This window comes from Caretta caretta, chromosome 5, assembly GCF_965140235.1.
Source record: "Caretta caretta isolate rCarCar2 chromosome 5, rCarCar1.hap1, whole genome shotgun sequence".
Taxonomy (NCBI): domain Eukaryota; kingdom Metazoa; phylum Chordata; order Testudines; family Cheloniidae; genus Caretta; species Caretta caretta.
Genome location: NC_134210.1, coordinates 2,327,824 through 2,351,917, shown reverse-complemented (window position 1 = coordinate 2,351,917; position 24,094 = coordinate 2,327,824). Strand labels below are relative to the sequence as shown.

Genomic DNA, 24,094 nt, shown 5'->3' with positions numbered 1-24,094 from the left:
TCGTCTAATTTCAAGTCTAAATTTCCTGATGGCCAGTTTAAATCCATTTGTTCTTGTATCCACATTGGTACTGAGCTTAAATAATTCTTCTCCCTCCATGGTATTTATCTCTTTGATATATTTATAGATAACAATCCTATCTCCTCTCAGCCTTCTTTTGGTTAGGCTAAACAAGCCAAGCTCTTTGAGTCTCCTTTCATAAGACAGGTTTTCCATTCCTCGGATCATCCTAGTAGCCCTTCTCTGTACCTGTTCCAGTTTGAATTCATCTTTCTTAAACATGAGACCAGAACTGCACACAGTAAATTCCAGGGGAGGTCTCCCCAGTGCCTTGTATACCGGTACTAACGCCTCCTTATCTCTACTGGAAATACCTCGCCTGATGCATCCTAAGACCGCATTAGCTTTTTTCACGGCCATATCACGTTGGCGGCTCATAGTCATTCTGTGGTCAATCAATACTCCGAGGTCCTTCTCCTTCTCTGTTACTTCCGAGTGATGCATCCCCAGTTTATAACTGAAATTCTTGTTATTAATCCCTAAATGCATGACCTTGCACTTTTGCCTGTTAAATTTCATCCTATTACTATTACTCCAGTTTACAAGGTCATCCAGATCTTCCTGTATGATATCCCGGTCCTTCTCTGTGTTGGCAATACCACCCAGCTTTGTGTCATCCGCAAACTTTATTAGCACATTCCTGCTTTTTGTGCCAAGGTCAGTAATAAAAAGATTGGTCCCAAAACCGATCCTTGAGGAACTCCACTAGTAACCTCCTTCCAGCCTGACAGTTCACCTTTCAGTGTGACCCGTTGTAGTCTCCCCTTTAACCAGTTCCTTATTCACCTTTCAATGTTCATATTGATCCCCATCTCTTCCAATTTAGCTGCTGATTCCCCATGTGGAACCATATCAAATGCCTTGCTGAAATCGAGGTAAATTAGATCCACTGCGTTTCCTTTGTCTAAAAAATCTGTTACCTTCTCAAAGGAGGAGATCAGGTTGGTTTGACATGATCTACCTTTTGTAAAGCCATATTTTGTCCCAGTTACCATTGACCTCAATGTCCTTAACTACTTTCTCCTTCAAAATTTTTTCCAAGACCTTGCATACTACAGATGTCAAACTTAACAGGCCTGTAGTTACCCGGATTACTTTTTTTCCCTTTCTTAAAAATACAAACTGTGTTAGCAATTCTCCAGTCATACGGTACAACCCCTGAGTTTACAGATTCATTAAAAATTTTTGCTAATGGGCTTGGAATTTCATGTGCCAGTTCCTTTAATAGTCTTGGGTGAAGATTATCTGGGCCCGCCGATTTAGTCCCATTAAGCTGTTCAGGTTTGGCTTCTACCTCGTATGTGGTAATATCTACCTCCATATCCTCATTCCCATTTGTTGTCTTACCATTATCCCTAAGCTCCTCATTAGCCTTATTTAAAGACTGAGGCAAAGTATTTGTTTAGATATTGGGCCATGCCTAGATTATCCTTAACCTCCACTCCATCCTCAGTGCTTAGCGGTCCCACTTCTTCTTTCTTTTTCTTCTTATTTGTATGGCTATAGAACCTTTTACTGTTGGTTTTAATTCCCTTTGCAAGGTCCAACTCTACATGGCTTTTGGCCTTTCTCTCTTTATCCATACATGTTCTGACCTCAAGGTAGCTTTCCTTGCTAATCCTTCCCATCTTCCACTCCTTGTAGGCTTTCTGCTTTTTCTTAATCACCTCTCTGAGATGCTTGCTCATCCAGCCTGGTCTACAACTCCTGCCTATGAATTTCCCCCCTTTCTTGGGATGCAGGCTTCTGATAGTTCCTGCAACTTTGACTTGATATGTATGATACTTGGCTCATGTACATAAGAAGCCACAACTTTTGATCTTTACTTTCTTCTGCCCCACAGAGAGACTAACATTCTACATTGTAAATCTCTGTAACTGTGTGCCTGAGTAATTTAAAAATTGTTAGTGTTTAAAAAGATTATTCTTAAGTGACTTGAAGAGGTAAATACGTAATTGATGGAGAAATATAGCCTGAACAAACGTTATTTCCTAGGTCAGTGCAGCTCCCTGAGGGAGTAGTTAAATCGTAAAAAGCTACATTTTTTATGGACTAGGGCCTGAACACTTTCACTTTATTAAACCAAAACATGTTTTCCTAAGAAGAGTGCAAAAAATTATGAAATGGGAGTACTTTTATCTTTCAGCATAACTCTGTCTGACTAGCCTCTTTGGAGGTGCATGTTACATTTTGGAATGAAAACTACATTGGGATGCTAAATTCCACCAATGGAATAATGCGATTTGTAAACTAAAGTGCTGATACAACTGTGGAAGTATCTTTCCAGTATACACAACCTTAATTATGGCAAAGTAAATTGATCTAATTAATACAAAGGTGAGTGTTGGCAAGCATTGCTTTGTCCAGATGCAAGGAATCCTCCCTCCTGAAGAAAAGCAGAAGGGTAAAACCAAAACCAAAATGTATTAATTGAAAGTATTAGAAAATGGTTAATAAAAATGAGAATGTTATATGAAAAAGTGGACCAGTTATAGTCGTGGGGTGTAGTTAGAGGGGGATGTATTATGGGAATGAGTTTCATAGCCCAGCTTTGCTGTAGACATATAGAGCTCTGGATAGGTACTCTGTAAATTGAAATAAGTAAATACTTTTTTTGATTTTTTTTAAAAAGATACATCTTCAATGAACTTTGGGTTTGCCCCTCATTTTATGAAAGGGCTCCCCCTGACTTCAGGGGACCTTGGGTCAGGCCCTAAAACAGGCCATAACCTCAGTGCAAATAAAATTAAGCATTTTGATACTCCTATGGTTAGTACACTGTATAGCCACATAATGAGAGATATATGGGATCAGTTACTGGGCCCGCTCTCTTGGCTAGGAGTACTGCAGAGCGAGTACATGCTACTCTCCAAAGGAGGTGGGGTGTTTTGTGTTTACAAAGACCCCCTGGGAAAAGCTCAGATTGTGATTCGCTATGCAAGCAGTTGACCTGGTGCTGCTCAGCTAAGTAGCATCAAAATGAAGCAAAGGGAGATCCCTGTTGTGGATTGAATCATGTATGAGACTCATAGCAGTTGTGCCAAGCACCAGGTTAGCTTTGTGTTGAGCTTTCAGGATGGAGATTAAGTGCTTGTGTAAAGTGTAGGAGAGGCTTGAGTTTACTTTGCTGGTAATTCAAAAGAAGAGGAGAAGCTCCCTTTAACTCTCCCTTCCCCTGCTTTTACAGAAGAATTCTAGACTTCCTACTCAGAGGTAATGACATTACAGTAAGCCTTCATTCTCAGAAACTGGTGTATGGGCTAAAACTGCACCCCAAAGGCTTTATTTGTTGGTAAAAATATTAATACTTAGGCAGTAGCGGGACTTCCAGAAGCTGGGACTGGACGACGGGGGATTAATCTCTCAATAAATCACGCTGTTCTGTTCAGTCCCTCTGAAGCATCTGGCACCAGCCACTGTTGGAGACTGGAGGCTGGGCTAGGTGGACCATTGCTCTGACCCAGTATGGCCATTTTTATGTTGTGCTCAGTAATTCATTATGTGCTGTTTGTCCCAATGCACTGTGGAATTATTTTTGTTTAAAATAATTGTTCTAGGACTGAATATTTATTAGAAAATGAGAGGCATTTAGTATTGCTCCTACACTGACCAGCTGTGCCACATGCTGTCCTGATTAGAGCACATGCCTGGGAGAGGAGGGATAATACAGCGGTTAAGGCACTAGCCTGAAGATTAGGAGACCTAGATTCAATTCCCTATTCGACACATACTTTGTGTGACCTTGAGCGTATCTCTCACTGCCTTGGTTCCCCCACCTGTAAAATGGGGATGCTGAGGTGACACTAAGGGCTTGTCTACATGGCAGGTCACTGTGCGGCATGTCAGGGTGTGAATCTACAGTGCACTCATGGCATTCCGAGACTCTCAGCATGCTGCAGCAGTGTCCATAAGGGAATGTAGAGTCACACTGCTTTAGAGCCACACTCTGGTTTGCTGCTCAGTACCTTGCTGTGGAGACAAGCCCCAGGACTGTGTGGTGCTAAGATATTACGCTAATGGGGGTCAGACGAGCCTTAAACAGATAATACAGTGTTAATTTCCTTTCTGGGGGATGGGTGTGATCCTGGAATGATCCAGTGTAAAATCCAGAGAACTGGAATAAGAATGACATCATCCTGTCAGCTCAGTCAGTTTGTTCATAATCTGTATATGGCATATATTAAATGTAGGTTAATTTGGGAGCTTGTAAGCTTTGCATGTTTCTTTAGTGTTACTTTCTTATTTTAACATTTATTATTAAAATAATGAAAGAGTTTTATAGTCCCAAAACTATCATCCAGTCTTTGCTGCTGCATTATGTCAATCTCAGTGATTCCTTGGGGATTGCTGATACCGAGCAAATTTAAACTTGATCTTACTTCCCTTTGAAGCAAGAAAGGGTGAAGATGGTGGGCCCAAGGAGAAGGGACACCTGCAGAAAGAGAATCCTTCGTATTTTGGGATAGAATTTTGTATTCAGAAGGGGTAGCTACTTTTGTGGGATTTGCAGTTGTAGCCGTAGAAAAGGCATGGTCACACATTGATTCGTCAGAGGGCTTTGGATTCTTTGGTATTTTTTTCCTCCTTGTGGAAAGGGAGGTAGAGAGGGAAAGACACTTGCTTTATTAAAGAATGCCTCACGTAGAACTGGTTGTCAGTTCAACAGCTGAAATAAGTGCATTATGGTAGGAACATTTGAAAGAATAGATCCTCTTTCTAACTGGCTTTTTGTGGATGCGATTACTTTTTATTATATGCGGAAAATTGCCTTGTATTTTCTGATTGGAATGCAATATTTTCCTCTCTTTTGGTAGCTGCTCCATGAAAGAATAAACCCTGGATGTGCGTGTGCGCGTTGGGCAATGACTGATGTGTGCTTGTACTGCTATATTGTACTATGGAGAAACACAGGTGCAGCTGCTGCTGATGTTTGTTAGCAGTAGATTGAAAAGGCCAGAACACGATATTCTTCTTCTGCACAGAAAATCTGTTCTAAAAACTCTTGGCCAGGAAGCAATTCAAGAAGCAAAGACTCCACTTGTATCTGAGGGACAAAATGAAGAGACTTCTGCAAGGCCAAGTAAATGAGATCTCAGTGAGTCCGAGTCACCAGCTTTCCCCAGTAGAAATTGAAACAGACATGTATGTTTGTGGGATAAAGAGGAAATCCACAAGCACTGAATTTTCTCCTATTGGAGTGGGCTTTGCTCAGGACAGGAGAAATGGTTCTGGGGAGATGAGTGACGTCTGTGTTGGTGAGGTGGAACTTAACTGGGATGGCTGTGTAAAAATACCATGCTCAGTTCAACGGAATCAGCAAGACTTAGGAGGAATATCATCTGAGGGTACTATGCAGCCTATTTGTCAGAGCAAGGGTGTAATATCTGAGGGGCAGGACCTTTCTACCCTTAGTATTACCATGAGTTGGAGAGAGAGCACTGAGAATGAAAATAAGCTTCCAGCATACAACAGTAATAGCCTTCCACCAAGAGACCATTCTGCAGATGTGATTGAGTACATTGTTAAAGAGTTACAGGGGATAAGTCGCATCCAGACAGAGATTGCAGAACTCCGGCAACACCTTACCTTGATAAAAGGCTCAGTGGATGAAGTGTCCAGCTGTGTAGACACGGTCTTGAGTGAGATAGAAGGCTTACAGAGCGGTTCCACTGCCAAAACCTCTCACGTCGCACACACCAGGGAGGCATACAGAGCTGTACGCAAGGAAGAACCAGTGTTATACTTTTATGGTATCCCAGAACAAGATGGTGAAAACACTATGGAGCTCATTTGCAGCTTTTTGTCTGAGTACTACTGCTTGAATGGTATCCAGTGTAGTAAGTACATAAAAGATGCTTATAGGTCAAACGCAACTCCAGGCAAACCGTTAGTACCAAGACCAGCAATTGTGAAACTTGCAAACCCTGAACAAAGAGATTTCATTTTACAAAAGTCTATTCTCATGCAAAGCACGGGGGTCAGGATTGTTGCTAGCGAAGAGGAAAACCAACAGACTGGCCAAAGGGGCTGCCGAGCAGATCCACTCTCATTACTGCAGCCTGGCCTCAAGAAAAATCACTGGAGTTCTCTGAACTGTGATGAAGAGGCTCAAAGAACTGGTGGTGATGCGCACCTTCAAACTGAATCTTACCAGGTTAGGTACAAAAACACAAGTAGAAAAACACAGTGTCTAGGGGAGAGAGTTGGTTTTACACACAAGTCAACCTTAGCTAAGAAAAGTAACTTGATCTCTGAACTCGAGATAAAAATGGGGCAAGTATCGCAAATTATGAACAACTGTAATGAGCAAACTTCAAAAAAGAGTGACTCTCCTCTGCCTGTTCTCCATGTTTCCCACACACCTCAGCAAACTCTTCAGGTGACCCGTTTGCCCAAAACAGATGAAGGAAATTCCTGCCACTCCCCAGAGACCTCAGATCACACCAGCCATATACATGCTTTATGTGATGGAAGAGAACTTGGGCTTGACGCTGAAAATGTGACTAAGAACTGCTCTTCCCCTTTAGAGGAGGACAAAGCTGAGGGAATAACTACAGGAGAAAATGAAATGGACTGTAACACCATGCTTGAGTTCCTCAGTACAGAGCAAATAAATCTTCTCTTGGAAGATCAGTCTACGGGTGCTACAACTGTAAGCAGTGTTCACACAGCAGATAAACTAGCTGATAGTAGTGATACGCTGAAAGATATGGTCCAGATAGATCTGAATGACCAAGATCAAACTGACCAGGTCTTTAGGGATGTGTTAGAAAATTCCCAGTATTTTCTTGACCATTCCCAGGATAACATTGATCTTGTGGACATGAAGTTTTATACTAACAAACTTGGGAAAGCTATTCATCATTTTAGATCAGCTCTACAGCTGGTGTTTCACAAGCTGGAGACCAGTGACTCTGAAGTCCTCCTGGAAAATGATGCCAGCTTCCAAATGGAACATGATGGTAGACTTGCACTGAGTGGTGTAGGTGTCTGTGGTAGCTCTGATAACTTTACAGAAAGCCCCCCCAGTCAGTCTTCCGAGAGCCAGGCCAACACATCTGCCAACAGTGAAGCTGTAGTTCAAATGCAATTTGTTCCTTCCAGGCTTCCACCTGTCCCTCATGAGTCTCCTGTCCCTAGTCTGGTGTTGAGTTCTGACTCGGAGATTTATGCTGGACAGTCCCTACCTTCTGCTGAGATGGTGACAGATGCTAGCTCTCTAACTGAGCAAACAAAGGAGTACAGACCCGTGAGCCTTGAAAAGGTGTGTGCAGAGACTATCTACCTGAACAAGTGCATCAACAACTTCAAAAATGTGCTAAGGGAAAAAAGACAAGTGCGTAGGAGACTTTTAAAGGACCTCGCACAGGAAGCAAGCTTGATTTCGACCGATGAAATGAATTCAGGTATATTAAAAAGTTTTTTAATTTTTTTTCTAAAGTCTACTATTACTATAGCTGGATATGCAATATTTAACTCGGTGGTTGAACTACTTATTAAATGCCTTATAGGTGATTTGTAAATGGTTACAGATACAAAGTACATATGATGTAACAATATTGAGTCAATTAAAAAAACAAACAAAAAAATCCACAATAAGCAATCTATACCATATGCTAAAATTCAAACTATGTAATAATGCATTACTGAAATTGCTGTAAAATGCAATACAAATGATCAGGCTTCATATTCTTTTTGAGGATCCTAGTCATGTATCTCCAAAATAGCAGGTGTTTTGGGGTTTTTTGTGTTGTCCTCTGTGACCAGGTTCTTTCCCAAGTTACAGTAGTTACAAAATCCAATAAGAAAGTGTTTTTCAGCTATCAGTACTTACACTTGCCAGTTTCAGGAGTGGAACTGTTTAGTAATGAATGGGTCCACGCTTCTCCAGGTGGCTCCATCAGTGATTAGTAGAATAGTAAATGTTAAACTAGCCCCTGTGTACCATGCTTACAGTGAAATGACAGGTGAAGCTGATGCCTATGTGCATGGATAGTATGATTTTACGTTTCTGTAATTTTTCTGAAAGATCTGTCCATGAGGTGAGACCCCAGGGAAATATTCCACTATTGCTAACAGGGATTTGGGAGCCCTAATGTAGACAGGTCACCGACTGTTGCAAATGCTTTAAACATTCTGTTGGTTTGATCTGCTCTGGTGCAGCATTAACATCAACTGGGTTAGCCAGATACCTGTCTAGGCGAAGGCTCCGTATTGGTGGTGGAGATGAACGTGTGGTAGCAGTGGTAGGGATTAAAAGTAAAATCCCTTAACATCGACAGTGGCCTTGGCTTTGAGATTAAGATTGTAAATATAACCAGTACCAGAGATCGAAAGTAAATAGAGGATAGTGTTTACTAATGGTGCCCATGCACTCAGTGTACTGAATAAGTAAACAGTATTGTCTGTGTAAATCACTCAATTTCCTCACTGCTTGGTTCTCATGTAAGACTGCATTATGTTATTGGAAGGGGAGGTAACAAACATACAGAGTCAGATACTCAGTTGGTGAAACTGGTGTAGCTGTGTTGACTTCAGTGGGGCTGTGCTGATCTCCCCCAGCTGAGAATCTGGCCCATAGAGCTGACCTATTAACAATCATCTGGTAAAATGAAGCCTTGCAATCCTCACTGTGTCCAGACCTCTAACCTAGTCTAGTTAGAAGTCAGGGGATAAACTCTCTTAACCTCAAATCACTATAAAGCCCGGGAAATGTTGGTGAGTTGTAGGGTGGAGGGGCTTCTATATTCCAGAGACTGATGGAGGCAGCATGTGTCTGAACCCTGTTCTGAAATACCTATTGATTTCCTTATTTTAAGTCATTGTGATTTATCTACAATAGCTTTTTTCATTTTTCCTTTTGTAGTAAGTCATAAAAAACTGTTCAGAATAAAGAAAAGGAGTACCTGTGGCACCTTAGAGACTAACCAAGGGGGTTTGAGCATAAGTTTTCGTGAGCTACAGCTCACTTATGCTCAAATAAATTGGTTAGTCTCTAAGGTGCCACAAGTCCTCCTTTTCTTTTTGCGAATACAGACTAATACGGCTGTTACTCTGAAACCTGTTCAGAATAAGGAACTGTTCAGTACATCAGGAAATGAATGCCCTTTCCCTCTCAAGTCTTAATTTGCCTATGGCTTTGAACCATGTTTTTCCTCTATCATAGAATCATAGAATATCAGGGTTGGAAGGGACCTCAGGAGGTCATCTAGTCCAACCCCCTGCTCAAAGCAGGACCAATCAAAGCAGTTATCAATCAATATTTGACTTCAGTAGTAGGTAGCCTTCTCCAATGATGTAAATTACGCTGTTTTAAATTAATAGTTCACTTTTTTGTTTCATGTGTATTCTTTATTGGAGGATTTATTAAAACAGAATGTTGTGATATGTGTTGCCTCAAGCATGAAAAATCCTTCTAAGAGTCTGTGCTTAGCACTTACCAGTTTGTTTTTCAAGGGAACACTTAAAAAACTTTCAAGATGACGGGGGAATATCTCTCTTTGAAAGATGTTTTCTAACACTGTTAATTTTATTTCATACAAAAATAAATTTGCCTACTCTTCTTTGTTTTCACCTTTTTGGATTTCAAGGTGCTCAGGTGTACAGCATCTTCAGATCCAGAAAGTATGAGGAAGAGGGAGTGCTTTACAAATTTTATTATGTCTAACTTTAGGATATAACCAAAACATACAATCTTTAGTTCTGCAGGTTTTATTGTTTGCAGTTGTGCAACTAAAGTTTAAGCAATTTATGATGCCTAGATAAGTATAGTATAATATAGACTAGGGCGGTCAAGCAACTAAAAAAATTAATTGCGATTAGTCGCACGATTAAAAAGATTAATCTCGCGATTAAAAAATAATAGAATACAATTTATTTAAATATTTTTGGATGTTTTCTACATTTTCAAAAATAATGATTTCAGTGACAACACAGAGTACAAAGTGTACAGTGCTCACTTTAGATTTATTTTTGATTACAAATATTTTCACTGTAAAAGAGTATTTTTCAATTCACCTCCTACAAGTACCATAGTGCAGTCTTTGTCATGAAAGTGCAACTTACAAATGTAGATTTTTTTTGTTACATAACTGTACCCAAAAACTAAACAATGTAAAACTTCAGAGCCTACAAGTCCACTCAGTCCTAATTCTTGTTCAGCCAATCGCTAACACAAACAAGTTTGTTTACTTTTATGGGAGTTAATGCTGCCCTCTTCTTATTTACAATGTCACCAAATAGTGAGAACAGGCATTCGCACTGCACTTTTTGATCCTGGCATTGCAAGGTATTTATTTGCCAGATATGCTAAACATTAATTTGTGCTAAAATTCATGCTTTGGCCACCATTCCAGAGGACATGCTTCCATGCTGACGACACTCGTTAAAAAAAGTGTTATTTAAATTTATGACTGAACTCCTTGTGGGAGAATTGTATGTCCACTACTCTGTTTTACGTGCATTCTGCCATATATTTCATGTTATAGCAGTCTCTGATGATGACCCAGCACATGTTGTTCATTTTAAGAACACTTTCGCTGCAGATTTGACAAAACACAAAAGGTACCAATGTGAGATTTCTAAAGATAGCTACAGCACTTGATCCAAGATTTAAGAATCTGAAGTGCCTTCCAAAATCTGAGAGGGACGAGGTGTGGAGCATGCTTTCAGAAGTCTTAAAAGAGCAACATTCTGATGCGGAAACTACAGAACCCGAACCACCGAAAAAGAAAATCAACTTCTGCTAATAGCATCTGACTCAGATAATGAAAATGAACACGAGTTGGTCCGCATTGCTTTGGATTTTTATCAAGCAAAACCCGTCCTCAGCATGGATGCATGTCCCCTGGAATGGTGGTTGAAATATGAATGGACATATGAATCTTTAGTGCATCTGGCATGTAAATATCTTACGACGCCAGCTACAACAGTGCCATGTGAATGCCTGTTCTCGCTTTCAGGTGATGTTGTAAACAAGAAGCAGGCAGCATTATCTCCTGCAAATGTAAACAAACTTGTTTGTCTGAGCGATTGGCTGAACAAGAATTAGGACTGAGTGGACTTCTAAAATTTTAGAGCCTGCATTGTTTTATTTTTGAATGCAGCTTTTTAATACATAATTCTACATTTGTAAGTTGAACTTTCATGACAGAGATTGCACTACAGTACTTGTATGAGGTTAATTGAAAAATACTTTTTTACAGTGCAAATATTTGTAATAAAAATAATATACACTTTGATTTCAATTACAACACAGAATACAATATATATGAAAATGTAGAAAAACATCCAAAATTATTTAAATTTCAATTGGTAGTCTGTTCTTTAACAGTGCAATTAAAACTGTGATTAATCGCGGTTAATTTTTTAATCACGATTAATTTTGAGTTAATCGCGAGTTAACTGCGATTAATTGACAGCCCTAGTATAGACATATCAAAGTGTTCAAATCCCAATAGTAGGCAGTGTGGTCTGGAGAAAGGAGAGCGTGCTTGAGTGTCAGCATTCTTGGACTCTAGTCTGACTCTGACATGGGCTTCTTGGACAACCTTACATGTCCCTGCAGCTCCCTGCCTCCATTTCCCCATGTGTAAAATGGGGATAATACAGCATAGTGATGATGTAAAGATCAATCAGTGTTTGCACAGTGCTTTGCATATGTAAAGGGGCATCAAAGTGGTAAATTATTATTACAGTTGCTCTAGTACATCAGGTGTAGTATGTGTTCTTGGTGCAGGAAACTGAAGTGTTTTGAGGGAGGCTTGGCATGAGCAAAGGAAGTTGAAACTGTGTAGAAATCAGATGTAGGGAGGAGCAGACTTTTTTTTTTTTTTTTTTTTTTGCAAAATAGTCTGGAACATGAGGGCAAAGCTTGAAGTTGATGTGGAAGTGGAGAGGAAGCTAATAAGTGAGGTGAGGTGGTCAGAACAGGAGGAGGGGGGAGATGGGTTTGTCCCCAATGTTCTGAATAGCCTGGAGCCAGTTAAGGATGGTGCAAGGAGGCCACATCGGTTTGCAGTAGGTGAAGCAAGAAGATGATGAAGGTTGTGGCCAAGGTCTTAGAGGGCATGAGAAAGTTAATCATAAAATCTGTTCCATTAAAATGAGATGGATCTGGTGTTTGTTTTCTCAGGAGATGTTATAATAGAGAAGAGGAGCTGCTTTAAGGTGCTATGGTGCTCTGTCTTCACTACACTTAGCTTATTATAGATTTCTGAGTCAAACCCTGTTTTTCAAGGTCACCATACTCAGAATGCAATGAAATATGCCTTGCCAACTCATGATGCCTGTTGAAATCTCATTTTAAAAATAAAATGTTTCTGTTTTTACAGCCTTTATAACTGTCTGGGTCAGCTCCACTGGTGACCTAATCCCTCCTGCCTGCCTCTAAGCAACTCTGACCTTGAATTATAGTTGTTTATATCTTAGTTTGAAAGTTAAGTTCAAGATATTTAATAGAGACGTCTGGTAACTGTGCAGCGAAGGACAGAAATAACCTGGAAGGTATTAATAAATCGTTGTGTGTTCTGGTGAAGGAATAATTGGTGTAAAGGTTTAAATTACTTATAGTTGTACCCAAATGCAAATTACCTGAACAATTTAGAACTTGGCAGATGTATCTAAATAGTGGTTCTTTCAGTTGAATTTGAATACAAAGGAATATCCTCTTGACAAATTGAGGAAGCTCAAAATTGAACAAGTCAGTTGGATGGAGTTCTGTGGTAAGGGTTGAATTAAGTGTTAATTTTTGGTGATGGCTGGAGGGCAAATGATTCTAGGCGGGGCTGGTAGCATGGCCTTTTATTAAGGGTGTCTGATGCTTCCCAATAAATGATTTTGTTTTCAATTGCTTATAACTTTGCTGAACATTCAACCAGTTCGACTGATATGTTCCATCCCAGGTGTCTGCCTAAGGCTGTTTTTTTTTAAAGCCAGAACTTTCAGCCTTTTCGAAGAACAAGTGGAAAATACATTTTGCCCACATTAAATTCTGGTATTTTTTCTGCTCCATTGCCCCATGTTTTGTAAGTTGTGAGGGGATGGCCTTCGTTTCTGGGAAGTACCTATTCCCATCCCTTTTTATAAACAATCCCTTAAACAACAAAAAAAACCTGTCCAAATTTGGCCAACTTATAGGCCTTTGAAAAAACTTGAGTTCACACATGCTCAGTAGAGCATTGTTACATTTTAGCAGCTAAATTCCTCAGACTCCCTCTGCATTGAGCATGCTCCAGCCCCAGGGCTGAACAGGATTTTCCCTGCAATTGCAGCTCTGGGCTGCTGTGGGCTGTGCCAGGTCCTGGTCTGGGCACCTGAACTAAGAGCAGGGAGCTTCTCTCTTCTTGTTCTAAATCAGTGGTTCTCAGCTGCAGGTCCGTGGCCCCCTAAGGGTCTGTGAGCCCTTTCGGGGGGGCGCGGAGCCCTGCAGATGAAACCCAGTTCCCCCGAGCCTAGGGTGACCAGACAGCAAATGTGAAAAATCGGGATGGGGTGGGGGATAATAGGAGCCTATGTAAGAAAAAGACCCAAAAATCGAGGCTGTCCCTATAAAATCGGGACATCTGCTCACCCTACCCCAGGCCCCCCTACCCCAGCCGGGAATGGTGCAGGGGCAGAATCCAGGAGCTGCACTGGGATCTCCCCTGGCCTGTACACAGCCCCTAGCTACCCCCTGCCTGCATACAGCCCCTAGCTACTCCCTTCCGGCATCCTGAGCAGCTTTTTGAAACTTTTTGAATTGAGTCCCCACTTTGAATTATATTTTTGCTTGCGTCCCCCCACAGCCTGGACAGGCTGGGTGGCCTCCTGAGTGAGTCAGGGGATGGAGGTGGCACTCCCTCCCTGGACCCTGCTGTGTGGCATTGGCTCAAGCCCCGCAAGCCCTTGCCCTCTGTCCCCCAAATAGAAGTAAAACTATGCCTATGCCCAAGGGTGCCCCTGGGGCAGGAACCCCGCGCTCTTCCTCCCTCCCTCCCCCACCACACTAGGCCCTGGCGTTTTTATAGCATGTTGTGGGGGGCCTTAGTAAGAAAAAGGTTGCGAACCCCTGCTCTAAATGACTCCCTGCTGGGGGACAATAGGTTGGCATAAGGAGCGCATGTATGTAAACTGGGGCTGGCTGGGCAAGGAGATTGGAGTCAGAACCAGTGGGGTAGGGGAGGGAGGTCAGGGGAGATAGAGCTGATGAGGAGATGGGGTGCAGGGGAGAACTGAATGACTGTGCAAGGAGAGTGGGACTGGAATAAGAAGCTAGGGGTGGGAAAGAGACAGGATTAGTACAGGGACAAGTCGGAGGAGGTGAGCAGAAGATGCCATATTTGGGGGAATGGGCAGAAGAGTCTGTACCTATCAGTTCACACTCTTCTCCAGAGCCTAGAATGGACCCCTAAATTCCTGAGTTTTGCCATTCCTCTGCTGTCAGCAAATATCTGTGAAATCCCCTGGCAGTGTCTCATCTCTCTAATGCTGGTCCACATAATAATAATAATACTATAACCTAGCTTGAATATATCACTTATCTGCCCGATACAGTCTTAATTCCATGATCACATACTGGTTTTTTTCCCCTCACCAGATACCTGCCTCATTCAGTGCACAAGTTCATAGAATCATAGAATATCAGGGTTGGAAGGGACCTCAGGAGGTCATCTAATCCAACCCCCTGCTCAAAGCAGGACCAATCCCCAACTAAGTCATCCCAGCCAGGGCTTTGTCAAGCCTGACCTTAAAAACTTCTAAGGAAGGAGATTCCACCACCTCCCTAGGTAACCCATTCTAGTGCTTCCCCACCCTCCTAGTGAAAACGCTTTTCCTAATATCCAACCTTAACCTCCCCCACTGCAATTTGAGACCATTACTCCTTGTTCTGTCATCTGCTACCACTGAGAATAGTCTAGAGCCATCCTCTTTGGAACCCCCTTTCAGGTAGTTGAAAACAGCTATCAAATTCCCTCTCATTCTTCTCTTCCGTAGACTAAACATCCCCAGTTCCCTCAGCCTCTCCTCATAAGTCATGTGTTCCAGTCCCCTAATCATTTTTGTTGCCCTCCGCTGGACTCTTTTTGGTCTGGGGGGGCGGGTGGCAGCACATGGCTCGGGACCCCCCACTTGTGCTGAGGGGAGGGGGCTGGTGGGGCTGGCAGATTCCCTACCCAGCTCCTTGCAGCTCTGCGGAAGCAGTGACATGTCCCTCCCTCAGCTCCTAGCTTCATGCGCTTTCCAGCCCAAGCACCGGCTCCGCAGCTCCCACTGGCCAGGAACTGTGGCCAATGGGAGCTGCAGGGGCATTGCCTGCGGGCGGAGGCAGCACGCGGTGCTAGGAGCTGAGGGAGGGACATGTTGACACTTTTGAGGAGTCCCCTAAGGTAAGTGCCGCCTAGAGCACTTACCCCATCCTTCACCTCAACCCCCAGCCCTGAGCCCCCTCCCACACCCAAACTGCTGCTGCTGCTGGGGGGCCTGAAACTGCCCCAGCAGTGGCCATTGCAGTTGGCCCAAGGGCTGCCCGAGCTGCTCAGGCGGCCCTTGGGTCGCCACTGCAGAAGTCACGGAGGTCCTGGAAAGTCACAGAACAGTGATTGGCTGAACAAGCAATAGGACTGAGTGGACTTGTAGACTCAGTTTTACATTGTTTTGTTTTTGAGTGCAGTTATGTAACCAAAAAAAAAAAAATCTAAGTTGCACTTCCACACTAGAGATGGTACCGTACTTGTATGAGGTGAATTGAAAAATACTATTTCTTTATCGTTTCTATAGTGCAAATATTTGTAATAAAAAATGACATTAAGTGAGCACTGTTCACTTTATATTCTGTGTTGTCATTGAAATCACTATATTTGAAAATGTAGAAGAACATCCAAAATATTTAATATATTTCAATTGGTATTCTATTGTTTAACAGTGCAATTGAAACTGTGATTAATTGTGATTAATTTTCTTAATTGTGGTTAATTTTTTTGAGTTAATCACGTGAGTTAACTGATTAATTGACATCCCTACAATTTTTTTAACAACTTTTTTTGGTTCACTGAAGAAAAAAAAAACATTTTATTTTGGGTAGGCCCCAAACTAATTTAAATTAAAAAAAAATTCTGTTTGTCCACCAAACCAAAAAGAAAAAGGGTCATTTGCCCAAGTCTGTGAGGAACTCCGTGACAGAGACAGGGATAGAATCCAGTATTCCAAGGCAGCCTTTAGTTATCTTAACTGGGAAACCATCCTTTCCCCTCCTTCCATCCCCTGTCTTATTCATTACACACATTCCATCTTCTATGGCAAATGAGGCAGGGGTCCTACAGACAACAGCTTCCCTTCACTGCATACCTTGTATTCATGTCCAGAACCTGGTCCATTCTGTGTACTCAACGAGGCACTGTTCCTGTAGAAAAAATAATTTGAGATCATGTAATTAGAGGCTGTATCATAATGCATTTGCACTAAAGAGCTGAATTCTAGAATTTACTAACCTTTGAGTGCTTGATTTTGCAACCTGTAATAAAAATCTTTTAATAGTTCTATGTGTATAAAATATATAGTTATCCTCTTTGTGGCCCAGTAAAAGCAACAAATTAGTCCAGCTGTTAGAATTGGTTATCCCAGTTTTGTCAGATTATTAGCGGATCAGGTGTGATATTTCGCAATGGCCCAATGTCTTTAAACTTTCATGACATTTTAGCGATACAATATACTTTGTGCCACCAGCTTATGGCAACCAGGATCATTCCTGAAAACTGGGGTAATAATATTGTACTGTTGCAGTGTATTACAGTGCATTGCCTGTGAAGATCTCAGAGATACTGTGTCAGTGTTTTGTGATGCAGATTCAAGGAGCTGGATAAATTCATATGCTCATACTGGTGTCCATCTTGGTTTCCATAAAGTCAACATTAAGATAAAAACGCCATTGAATATTATGCTTGTGAAGACTCTAATGATCTTACACACACAGATTTTTTTTTAGCTAGTCCATCAAGGGTAGTTGCTCAAACATAGCCTAAAACTAAATTAACATTTTATTTGAATTGAAAACTGTATAGAAGTCTGTGCATTAAATTTTTCTGTTGCAATATTTTGATTTTGTAGCCATACATATCCTGATCCAGAAACTCTGCTAAAAGCATAAGTTTTAGCTGCATTCTTGCTTGTCATTTGCATAAAATGATTTTACTTTCAGTGATTGAGTTAAAAGTAGCTTGTCTATTTTAATACTCTTAGTGATCACACATATGTAATTTACACCCTATATAGAGCAATTTTACAAATTGTTTTAGCTATTCAACTGATTGCCCCTAGTTGCTATGAGGACTTGACTTAGTGCTTGTTTTCTCTAAAGTCATTTGATTCCTTCATACAGACACAGAACTGTTACACTGTAAGGTTTGTGAAATGGCTCTTTGTATACCTACAAATCACTGTGAACTAGAAGTGCAAATAATCTCTAAAAGTTTGCATGACTCTTGCAAAACTTCACTAATGTTGGAATGGTCTTTTAAAGTACAGTACTGCTTTATTTTATTTTTGGGAGCCTAGTTTCGCTGTAGGAAACCCTCAGATTTTTTTCATAAAATAAAAATCTTATTAAAAACAGAAATGGTCTTTGCTTAGAAAAAGTCACAAAGTAAAATTTACACAATGGAGACTGCTGTTTTCTGCTGACAGACAAAAAGAAAGGGTAGGAAGAAAGGAAGACTTTGGTCTTTTAAATCAAATGTATAAATACACAGACACCTAAAGGAGTATACTCTCTAAGAAATTCCTCTTGAAGCTTCAGCTTTTCTGTGACCAAGAATATCTCATTACACAGTTGTTGCCATTTTCTGATTAACAGAAAAATTAGGAAAGGAGGAAGCATGTTTCCTGATTTCAGTATTTATTTCCCCCCGTTTATAAAGTGCCTAGCCACGGTCCTAGAAAAAAGAAAAGGAGTACTTGTGGCACCTTAGAGACTAACCAATTTATTAACACGGCTGTTACTCTGAAACCGGTCCTAGAAAAGCCAGGGAAAGCAGATGAATCTTGTAGCCTGCCTCGAAAAGGCCAGCACTAGGCTGTTGCAGACCCCATTAACCATCCTTAGGCTCTACCTAAACCCTCTGACATAGAATGCGTTCTATCATTAGGATGAAGAAGCTGGGAAGTGAGGGGAGAGAAATAAGAAATGCACCTTCTTTCTGGGATAAATGGTGCAAGTTATCTGTGTACGTGTGAAATTCCTGCTCTCTGTCTGGTAGTAAAGTAATACAAGTTACGCAGGAAAATGGCAGCATCTTTGAAAAGACTGAGAAAGTGGTAACTGCCTGCTATTCTGGACCCCATTTTGAAAGAGATATTTGTCCTCCAGGATAGAGCTCTAGCCTGCTGTGGCATGGGGAGAGGAACACTGTACCCAAACATCCTAAAGCTTCCATCCCATCTTTGCTGGAAGGGATCTTTACTGGCTTCATTGCACTGCCACTCCTTGAGGTTGCACGCTCTGTAAGCACACCAGGTGTACGGGTTCTCAGAGATTCCGAGTTTGTAATGCTTCCTGGGCTTGAAAGCACCCCAGAATGTATTGAGCAATGAGATGGTGCTTACCCTGCAGAACTCTGAATCATTGTTGCAAGTCTCGTGCTGGGTGTGTAGGTAGGGATGGGAGCTCTGTTGCTGTTAGCTGTATGAGGTAGGAGGCACTGGCTGTTTGAGTTAGTGTTGTTTTCAGGTGAGAGGGAGAGGATGAAAGAGGGATGGAGAAGTGCAGCTAGGAGAAGATTGGGGGAAAGAGTAGAAAGAAAGGTAGGGATATGAAGGAACGTTGGTAAATAACACAGCAGACTGATGGATGCGCTCTCTCACTCCCCCATGTTCACACATACAGGTGTATTTGCATATGTTTCATAGCGTAATGACTCTGCAGTGGCTCATTCACGAGAGCCAACCTTTGGCAATATGCTAATAGCTGATGGTGCCACCTAACTGAAAATGGCCTTTATGGAAAAGATAAAAGGGCCTCTCCAGCAAGGTCAACACTACCTGGGGAAGCTGTGCTGGTGCACTTGCAGGCAAAATTCAGTAACCTTACGTCAGGGGGAAACAGTAGGTGAAAAATGCAAGTTTGAAAAATGTTCACTGCAGTTTTAATAAATGGGACCATTTTACCCCTCTTGATTTTCTTCAGCCTGCTGTTGCTTAGGCATTTGATCTAAATACAATTAATAACAGAAGATAGACTTATCCTAGGAGTATGTCAAGTCCAGACTAATCACCCTGGCACTGTTTAAGAGGGTCTTGCCTCTTTGGCCTTATCCGCCAGGCAAGCATGTAAAGTGTGTGATAGAAAATTCTGAGAAGAAAATCGGATTATGAAAAAGTTTGTCTTTTTTTAATGAAAAGGGAACTGAAGCCTTTTTGTTTGTTTAAAAACAATTTAATATGCATAAGAACACGAACCCCGATGTTAAAGCTCTAACTAAAAATTATCCATGTTTTAGCTAAATCGACCTTAGTATGTAAATGTTCCAGACAAGCATGTGAAAAGCTTCCCACCACACTAACAGCTCTTGGACTCTCAGCAAAGGTTTATTCCACTTTTCAAAGTTCTGTCGCAAAGTCCATGGCAGAATTCTACTCTAACTCTGTTCTTCTCCTTCCCCCCTTTTTTTTGCAGAAGGAAGTAGAGGAGAACTTCAGGTTATACATACTGTATATTCTAACCAGTGTGTCTCCTCCTTTTCTGAAGCTCCAATGTGTGTGCATGCCCTGTCTAATTGTAACCAGTTGCTTCAGCTGAGGCTTTCAGATTCTTCCGGAGTTTAGCATGTTTTGGTTTTCAGAGGAATTGCTAATAACGTGTATGAGCAAAGAAGAGTCTGTTCAGTGCGGGTTACCTCCTAAGGAAAAAATATTCATACTTTATAGATTGAGAGATTCCTGAATGATACTCTGTGATCTGTGTGCGTATACACAGGTGCAACATTAGCAAAGGGTAAGTGGGTTCAATGTAAGTGTTTTATCTAGTGTTTTCTAGTACCCCATTTACTTCCTGCACCTCTTGATAAAGTGAATGGTTCCAGTCCACACTCTTCATCACTAGCATCACTTCATTAATCTCTCAATGTTTTCTGTATAATTATTGCATTTAAAAGCTGAAACTACCATTTATGGGTTGTAATAACACTGGGCTCAAGCAATATTACATGAACTGGAATACAGGTTTGCTGTAGATTCCTATACCAATTCCTTGGCTACTGTGCTGTATATTTTCCTTGGAATTACAGTGTCTTGTGTTCCAATATACAGTGTAAAGGATACAACTGTGCCATCTGTACTTAGATGTATTTGCTAATCTGAAACAGTTTGCTCTCCAGTCACAGGACCTATGCTGAGATTTGCGTCACTGCTTGCTGTCATTCAAGTACACAGACGGTACTGGGTTTAACTGTGTGATAAATCTTTGAAAAATGTTTGTTCCCCTCTCTCCTCTCCCTACCCCCAGTGCATTTATGGAGTTTTTCATGGAGTGCTATGCAATTTCTTAGCGTGTATTCTTAACTTCGAGTGCAGAGGAAATTCTGCCTGTCTTAAAAACCTTTCATTCCTGTTTCAGTTGCCATTTTGGTTTCCTTCATGTCTCACTTTGGGTTTTTTTGAGTCAGTGCCATGTGGGCTAGGTACTCGTTGCATGAATTGCTTTTCATTAGTTTCTGTGTCTTGAGCAAAACCGGCTTCCTGCAGCAGTTTGAACCTCACATGGTCATTTGGCTTGTATGTGGAACAAATCTCCCGAGGTGTCATAGTTCCCCGAATTCAGAAGTTTGAGCTTTAAGCTTTAGCTTAGTCACGTGTGTATCAACTGCTTCATATTAGTGCACATGACAAATAAAAAACGAAATGTCTCGTATGTAACATTTTCTCTGAGGTAAATCCTCTGTCATCTTCCTCCTTTCATGTAAAAGCATCAGATACCTGCCAAGCTGCTGAGTCTGCCACATAGAGAATTGTAATTGCCTGAATTTGGTTATCCTCCAGCTGCCCCTGGGATGACAACCTTTCAGTCAGTTGCTTAAGCTAATGCCATTGTTACATTATGGTGAAGCTTCTTTGCAGATACAGGGGGCGTGGATGAAATAGTCACCTTTTGCTTTTCTGTAACTTTGAACATCATGTGTAAAAATGCGTGAGTGATCAAGTCAGGTTAGTTGGAATCTTGGTCCAGTGTTTAATAACTGTGACCACTTTGCTCAGTCTGAGCTCACCAATGCCTCTGAAAACACACTTGGAGGTTCGGTAGGGGTGCTGACACAGTCACTCCTATCTTAGCATCTTCGTCCTCCTGATCCTTACAAAAACAAATTTAGACATTGGCATTTTTTTTCAATGTTAATAATTTAACGTACTTATACACAGGTAAGGACACATTTAAAAAAATAATTTTAACCGTGGTGCTTCTTCAACCATTTATGTATGGTGGTTTTACATATCAATATGTTTTTCACTTATGCTGATAACTTGGTTGATGCAATGTTTACGAGGAATAGAAGATTAAATGGGTTTTAAAAATCATGGTTATTGGTTGGTAGGAGAATTGTGAGTTACAGCTTAAGTAAATGCTACTGGGTGTAGTGTTCACTACTGTAAGTGGTCCCATGGTTTTATGTGTGGTAGTAAGCACTATACCTGGTAAAAAAGAAAAGGATAACTTGTGGCACCTTAGAGACTAACCAATTTATTTGAGCATAAGCTTTCGTGAGCTACAGCTCACTTCATCAGATGCATTCAGTGGAAAATACAGTGGGGAAATTTATATACATAGAGAACATGAAACAATGGGTGTTACCATGCCCACTGTAATGAGAGTGATCAGGTAAGGTGAGCTATTACCAGCAGGAGAGCGGGGTGGGAAAAAGCCTTTTGTAGTGATAATCAAAGTGGGCCATTTCCAGCAGTTGACAAGAACGTCTGAGGAACAGTGGGGGTGGAGGGGGGGAATAAACATGGGGAAATAGTTTTACTTTGTGCAATGACCCATCCACTCCCAGTCTCTATTCAAGCCTAAATTAATTGTATCCAGTTTGCAAATTAATTCCAATTCAGCAGTCTCTCCTTGGAGTCTGTTTTTGAAGTTTTTTGGTTGAAGAATTGCAACTTTTAGGTCTGTAATCGAGTGACCAAAGAGATTGAAGTGTTCTCCAACTGGTTTTTGAATGTTATAATTCTTGACATCTGATTTGTGTCCATTTATTGTTTTACGTAGAGACTGTCCAGTTTGGCCAATGTGCATGGCAGAAGGGCATTGCTGGCACATGATGGCATAGATCACATTGGTAGATGTGCAGGTGAATGAGCCTCTGATAGTGTGGCTGATGTGATTAGGCATTCTTACAACTACAATACCTACCTGCTGAAGTGAAGAAACAGATTGACAGAGCCAGAAGAGTACCCAGAAATCACCTACTGCAGGACAGGCCCAACAAAGAAAATAATAGAATGCCACTAGCCGTCACCTTCAGCCCCCAACTAAAACCTCTCCAACACATCATCGAGGATCTACAACCTATCCTGAAGGACGACCCATCACTCTCACAGATCTTGGGAGCCAGGCCAGTCCTTCCTTACAGACAGCCCCCCAACCTGAAGCAAATACTCACCAGCAACTGCACACCATGCAACAGAACCACTAACCCAGGAACCTATCCTTGCAACAAAGCCCGTTGCTAACTGTGCCTACATATCTATTCAGGGGACACCATCATAGGGCCTAATCACATCAGCCACACTATCAGAGGCTCATTCACCTGCACATCTACCAATGTGATATATGCCATCATGTGCCAGCAATGCCCTTCTGCCATGCACATTGGCCAAACTGGACAGTCTCTACGTAAAACAATAAATGGACACAAATCAGATGTCAAGAACTATAATATTCAAAAACCAGTCGGAGAACACTTCAGTCTCTTTGGTCACTCGATTACAGACCTAAAAGTTGCAATTCTTCAACCAAAAAACTTCAAAAACAGACTCCAAGGAGAGACTGCTGAATTGGAATTAATTTGCAAACTGGATACAATTAATTTAGGCTTGAATAGAGACTGGGAGTGGATGGGTCATTGCACAAAGTAAAACTATTTCCCCATGTTTATTCCCCCCCTCCACCCCCACTGTTCCTCAGACGTTCTTGTCAACTGCTGGAAATGGCCCACTTTGATTATCACTACAAAAGGCTCCCCCCCTCCCCCCCCAGCTCTCCTGCTGGTAATAGCTCACCTTACCTGATCACTCTTGTTACAGTTTTCAGAGTAACAGCCGTGTTAGTCTGTATTCACAAAAAGAAAAGGAGTACTTGTGGCACCTTAGAGACTAATCAATTTATTTGAGCATAAGCTTTCGTGAGCTACAGCATCCGATGAAGTGAGCTGTAGCTCACGAAAGCTTATGCTCAAATAAATTGGTTAGTCTCTAAGGTGCCACAAGTACTCCTTTTCTTTTTGTGAATACTGACTAATACGGCTGCTACTCTTATACCTGGTAAGTATTTGGTGGACCAGGTCCCAGGTTTGTAAAATTATTGGCTGTCAGTATGAGAAGTATAGAACCAAATGAACAGGGATGTAATGATTCAAGTTTTATGTACTTGAGTAACTGTTTAATGCTCCATTATTGAAATACATTATCATACATTTATACACTTTACCAAAATGAATAGTGAAAGATAATGTCCAGATTTAAATGAATAGTCGGGCTGGATTTTGCACCCCTTTCAGTGTTGAGTGGTTCCTAGCTTTCAGCAGTCCAAGTTGCTTCTTGAGGAGTGAGAGACAACTCAAGGAAAGTAAGGATGGCAGAAATGCTGAATTTTTTTTACTAGAAATAATTCCTGAATGGTTTTGCATGAACGCTTTGGTTGTGGATACTCTGGGTGTTAAATTGTACACCTTTTCTTTCCTTTCCTTTCCTGCTTGGTTCATGAGAAACAATGGCTAAAATACCAGCCATCCTTTGGAACCGCCTTCTCCTTTGTCACTTAGTTTGTCTCCTGGTCCCACCCTGTTGAGTA

General features: G+C 41.4%; 1 protein-coding gene across 11 annotated transcripts in view; it reads left to right on the top strand.

Annotated features, from left to right (window-relative positions):
• Nucleotides 1–24,094, top strand: part of UNC13B (unc-13 homolog B) — a 380,992-nt gene that overhangs the window by 187,334 nt on the left and 169,564 nt on the right. For 3 of the 11 annotated variants that reach the window (XM_048850207.2, XM_048850205.2, XM_048850206.2), the window contains exons 2-3: nucleotides 4,875–7,466; nucleotides 19,706–19,728. The exons of the other annotated variants lie outside the window; for them this stretch is intronic. In XM_048850207.2, coding sequence (XP_048706164.2) covers nucleotides 5,117–7,466; nucleotides 19,706–19,728 — 2,373 coding nt within the window. In that variant the 5' untranslated portion in view covers nucleotides 4,875–5,116. The remainder of the gene's footprint in view (nucleotides 1–4,874; nucleotides 7,467–19,705; nucleotides 19,729–24,094) is intronic. 11 annotated transcript variants of the gene reach the window in all.